General features: G+C 61.2%; 1 protein-coding gene across 1 annotated transcript; it reads left to right on the plus strand.

The window, feature by feature from the left end:
• Positions 1–597: 597 nt before the first annotated feature.
• On the plus strand, positions 598–5,454 carry LOC116501512 (DNA-directed RNA polymerase II subunit RPB1-like; the record flags this gene model as incomplete). The annotated part of the gene is made up of 4 exons (XM_032207107.1): positions 598–703; positions 1,920–2,125; positions 4,306–4,530; positions 5,435–5,454. Coding segments are annotated over 4 exons (557 nt in total), but the record flags the coding sequence as incomplete, so codon positions are not given.
• Positions 5,455–5,679: the final 225 nt, after the last annotated feature.

Genomic DNA, 5,679 nt, shown 5'->3' on the forward strand with positions numbered 1-5,679 from the left:
TAGGGTGCTCGCCCCTTTTTGGGCACAATCTGTGTGTTTTAGGGGCACGGAGGAGCCAGCACCCTCTTATTTTGGGATAAGGGGGAGCCTGACCCTCTCTGTGCCCCCCTGATTTGGGGTTACTGTTCCACTCCTGCTTCTCATCCTCCTTTTGGGGTGCAGCCACAGCCCACGGACCCTTTGTGCAGTTTAAGCACCTGTTTTAGGGTGCTCGTCCATATTTGGGCACAATCTGTGCATTTTAGGGGCAGGGGGGAGCCAGCACCTCTTATTTTGGGGTAAGGAGAAGCTCCTGGTGCTGCTGACTCTCTCCATGCCCCCCAGATTTGGGGTTGCTGTTCCAAAATCCCCCCAAATTGGGGGCATTGAGCTGCCAGCACCCAGATTTTGGGGTGCTTCCGCAGGTGGGAGCTTCGATGGGAGCTGTCCCCTGGAACTGGGCTCCCCATTTCAGGGGGCTGACCCCCACTTTTTGGGGTTCAGGCATCCCTGTGGCTCTGTTTATTGGGAAGGGGAGCTGATACCTGGTTTGGGGGGACACTGAGCTGGTTTTTGGGGTGCTGATGTCTGGTTTTGGGGTGCCGCCCCCCGTTGCAGGTGGTGCTCCCCTGTAACCTGCTGCGCATGATCTGGAACGCCCAGAAGATTTTCCACATCAACTCCCGCCTGCCCTCGGACCTGCACCCGGTCAAGGTGGTGGAGGGTGAGTAGGGGGGCCCTGAGACCCCACGGGTGTGCTGGGGGGGGGGTCTCGGGACCCCCATGATCCCCAGGGAGGGGCTGGGGGATTTGGGGACCCTCGTGAGGAGCTGGGAGGAACCCCAGGAGGAGGGTTTGGGGGTGTTTGGAGACTTGGAGACTGCTAGGAAGCAGCGTGGAGCCCTCTCAGTAAGGTTTTGGGGCACTTGGGGACCCCAAGGAAGTTGTTGGGGGCATTTAGGGACACGTAGAAGGAATTTGAGGACCCCCAGGAAGGTTTTGGGGTACTTGGAGACCCCCCCCCAGGAAACAGCCTGGGGACTCCCAGGGAGGTTTTGGGACACTTGGGGACCCCCAGGAAGGTTTTTGGGTACTCAGAGACTGCTAGGAAGCAGCTTGCAGATGCCCCAGGAAGGTTTTGGGGCACTTGGGGACCCCCAGGAAGGTTTGGGGGCATTTGAAGACCCCCAGGAAGTTGTTGGGGACATTTAGGGACACTCACAAGGAGCTTGAGGACCCCTAGGAAGGTTTTGGGGGTACCTGGTGACCTCCAGGAAGGTTTTGGGTCTTTTGGAGACCCTCAGGAATCAGCTTAGGGACGCTCAGGAAGGTTTTGGGGGAATTTTGGGACACACAGAAGGACTTCGAGGACCCCCAGGAAGATTTTGGGACACTTGGGGGCACCCAGGAAGGTTTTTGGGTACTTGGAGACCCTGAGGAAACAGCCTGGGGACACCCAGGGAGGTTTGGGGGCATTTGGAGGCCCCTTCCAGGAAACAGCCTGGGGGACCCTCAGGGAGGTTTTGGGGCAATTGGGGACCCCAGGAAGTTGTTGGGGGCATTTAGGGATGCTCAGAAGGAGCTTGAGGACCCCCCAGGAAGGTTTTGGGTCTTTTGGAGACCCTCAGGAATCAGCTTGGGGACGCTCAGGAAGGTTTTGGGGGAATTTTGAGACGCACAGAAAGACTTTGAGGACCCCCAGGAAGATTTTGAGACACTTGGGTACCCCCAGGAATGCATTGGGGGCTTCAGGACCCCCCCAAAAAATATCCTGGGGCCCTCCCAGCCCAGACACGGGGCACTCGAACCCCCCCAACCCCCAGGAAACTGCCGAGGGGGAGCCCCCAGCACCTCTCCGGCCACTTGGGGACCCCCAGAAGGGTGCTGGGGACCTCCCGGGGGGGTGTCCTGGGCGCTCCCTCACCCCCCCTCGATGTCAGGGGTGAAGGAGCTGAGCCGCAAGCTGGTGATCGTCAACGGGGAGGACCCCCTGAGCCGGCAGGCGCAGGAGAACGCCACGCTGCTCTTCAACATCCACCTGCGCGCCACGCTCTGCAGCCGCCGCATGGCCGAGGAGTTCCACCTCAGCGGGGAGGCCTTCGACTGGCTGCTGGGAGAGATCGAGTCCAAGTTCAACCAGGCCATCGTGAGTGGGGGGGCTGGGGGGGATTTGGGGGTGTTTGGGGGTCTTTGGGGTGATTTTGGGGCGGTTTCGGGGAGTTACGGCACAGGGGGGAGGCCTCAGACTGGCTGCTGGGCGAGATCGAGTCCAAGTTCAACCAGGCCATCGTGAGTGGGGGCTCTGGGGGGGATTTGGGGGAGTTTGGGGGGCTTTGGGGTGATTTTGGGGTGATTTTGGGGTGGTTTCGGGGAGTTCAGTCTCAGTGGGGAGGCCTCAGACTGGCTGCTGGGGGAGATCGAGTCCAAGTTCAACCAGGCCATCGTGAGTGGGGGGGCTGGGGGGGATTTGGGGGAGTTTGGGGTGATTTGGGGGTGATTTTGGGGCAGTTTCGGGGAGTTCAGTCTCAGTGGGGAGACCTTGGACTCGATCTCGTCCAGCAGCCAGTCCAAGTTCAACCAGGCCATCGTGAGTGGGGGCTCTGGGGGGGATTTGGGGGAGTTTGGGGCAAGGACAGGGGGGTTTGGGGGCTTTGGGGTGATTTTGGAGGGTCTTTGTGATTTTGGGGCGGTTTCAGGGAGTTCAGTCTCAGTGGGGAGGCCTCAGACTGGCTGCAGGGTGAGATTGAGTCCAAGTTCAACCAGGCCATCGTGAGTGGGGGGGCTGGGGGGGATTTGGGGGTGTTTGGGGTGATTTTGGGGGATCTTCAGGGAGTTCAGTCTCAGTGGGGAGGCCTCAGACTGGCTGCTGGGGGAGATCGAGTCCAAGTTCAACCAGGCCATCGTGAGTGGGGGCGCTGGGGGGGATTTGGGGGAGTTTGGGGGGCTTTGGGGTGATTTTGGGGTGATTTTGGGGCAGCTTCGGGGAGTTCAGTCTCAGTGGGGAGACCTTGGACTCGATCTCGTCCAGCAGCCAGTCCAAGTTCAACCAGGCCATCGTGAGTGGGGGGGCTGGGGGGAATTTGGGGTGAGGACAGGGGTGTTTGGGGGTCTTTGGGGTGATTTTAGGGGGTCTTTGGGGTGATTTTGGGGGGTCTTCAGGGAGTTCAGTCTCAGTGGGGAGGCCTCAGACTGGCTGCTGGGGGAGATCGAGTCCAAGTTCAACCAGGCCATCGTGAGTGGGGGGCTCTGGGGGGGATCTGGGGGAGTTTGGGGGTCTTTGGGGTGATTTTGGGGCGGCTTCGGGGAGTTCAGCCTCAGTGGGGAGACCTTGGACTCGATCTCACCCAGCAGCCAGTCCAAGTTCAACCAGGCCATCGTGAGTGGGGGATTTGGGGGAGTTTGGGGTGAGGACAGGGGGGTTTGGGGGTCTTTGGGGTGATTTTGGGGGTTCTTTGGGGAGTTCAGTCTCAGTGGGGAGGCCTCAGACTGGCTGCTGGGGGAGATCGAGTCCAAGTTCAGCCAGGTTGGGGACCACATCGGGGACAGTTTGGATGATTTCGGGGTCCTGTGGTCGCCCGTATCTCCCCAGGCGCACCCTGGGGAGATGCTGGGGTTGGATCTTGGGGTTTTAGGACCAGATCAGGGACCATTGGGGTGGTTTTGGGGTCCCATGGTCCCCCACGTGTCCCCAGGTACACCCTGGGGAGATGCTGGGGTTAGATTACAGGATTTGGGGCCAAACTGGGGACCAGACTGGGGACAATCAGAGTGGTTTTGGGGTCCTGTGGTCACCCAGATCTCCTCAGGTGCACCTCATGGAGATGCTGGGGTTGGATCTCAGGGTTTTGGGACCAGATCAGGGACCATTGGGGTGATTTTGGGGTCTCTTTTTGGGGCTATACCCCCACAGGCACAACCTGGGATTGGATCTCATGGTTTCGGGACCAAACTGGGGACGGGATCAGGGACCACGGGGACAGCTTTGGGGTCCCCTGACGCGTCCCCACCCCGCAGGCACACCCCGGGGAGATGCTGGGGTTGGATCTCAGGGTTTTGGGACCAGACCAGGGACAATTGGGGTGATTTTGGGGTCTCTTTTTGGGGTCATATCCCCACAGGTGCACCCCGGGGACATGTTGGGGTCAGACAGTGGGGTTTTGGGACCAGATCAGTGATCATGGGGGTGGTTTTGGGGTCTCTTTTTGGGGCCATACCCCCACAAGCACAACCTGGGATTGGATCTCATGGTTTCGGGACCAAACTGGGGACGGGATCAGGGACCACGGGGACAGCTTCGGGGTCCCCTAACGCATCCCCCCCCCACAGGCACACCCCGGGGAGATGGTGGGGGCGCTGGCGGCGCAGTCGCTGGGCGAGCCGGCCACGCAGATGACCCTCAACACCTTCCACTACGCCGGCGTGTCGGCCAAGAACGTGACGCTGGGGGTGCCGCGCCTCAAGGAGCTCATCAACATCTCCAAGAAGCCCAAGACGCCCTCGCTCACCGTCTTCCTGCTGGGACAGAGCGCCCGCGACGCCGAGCGCGCCAAGGTGGGGGCCTGGGGGGGTCCCATGGGGGTCCTGGGGGGACTGGGGAGACCCCGGGGCCGCGTGGTCCCGTGGGGGCCCCGGGGTTTTGTGTCCCTGCTGTGTCCCCGCAGTCCCCGAACCTCTTCTCCTTGTACCAACCCGTGTCCCCATCCTGTCCCCGTGTCCCTTCATCATCCCCATGTCCCATCCCAGTGTCCCCATCCCTTCCCTGTGCCATCCCCGTGTCCTGGTACTGTCCCCGTGTCATCTCCATGTCCCTGTGCTGTCCCCCTGTCCCCTTGCCATCCCCGTACTGTGTCCCTGTGCCACCCCCATGTCCCCATATTGTCTCCATGTCACCATATTGTCCCTGCACCACCCCCATGTCCCCATACTGTCCCCGTTGTGTCCCTGTACTGTCCCCATCCTGTCCCCGTGCCATCCCCATGTCCCTGTACTGTTGCCGTGTCCCCACAGAGTCCCTGTGTCCTCGTGCTGTCCCCATGTCCCCGTTTTGTCCCCGTGCCATCCCCCGTCCCTGTATTGTTCCCATGCTGTCCCCATGTCCTTGTGTCATCCCCATGCCATCCCCATGCCATCCCACGTCCCCACCCTGTCCCTGTGTCCCCATATTGTCCCCATGTCCCTGTTGTGTCCCTGTATTGTACCCATGCTGTACCCCCACTGACCCCATAACCCCCCAGGACGTCCCATGGCCCCATCCTGTCCCCATGCCATCCCATGGCCCCGTACTGTCCCTGTGTCCCCACACTGACTCTGTCCCCCCACCCAGGACACCCTGTACTGTCCCCACCCTGTCCCCATGTCCCTGTACTGCCCCCCGCTAATGCTGTGCCCCCCCCAGGACATCCTGTGCCATCCCCATGTCCCCATATCCCCACCCTGTCCCTGTGTCCCCCCCCAGGACATCCTGTGCCACCCCATGCCCCGATCCTGTCCCCACCCTGTCCTCATATCCCCATACTGTCCCTGTCCCCCCCCGCTAACTCCGTGTCCCCCCCAGGACATCCTGTGCCATCCCCATGTCCCCACACTGTCCCCACCCCGTCCCCATATCCCCACCTTGTCCCTGTCCCCCCCTGCTAACTCCATGTCCCCCTCAGGACATCCTGTGCCACCCCATGTCCCTATCCTGTCCCCACCATGTCC

This window comes from Aythya fuligula, unplaced genomic scaffold (assembly GCF_009819795.1).
Source record: "Aythya fuligula isolate bAytFul2 unplaced genomic scaffold, bAytFul2.pri scaffold_122_arrow_ctg1, whole genome shotgun sequence".
Lineage (NCBI taxonomy): Eukaryota > Metazoa > Chordata > Aves > Anseriformes > Anatidae > Aythya > Aythya fuligula.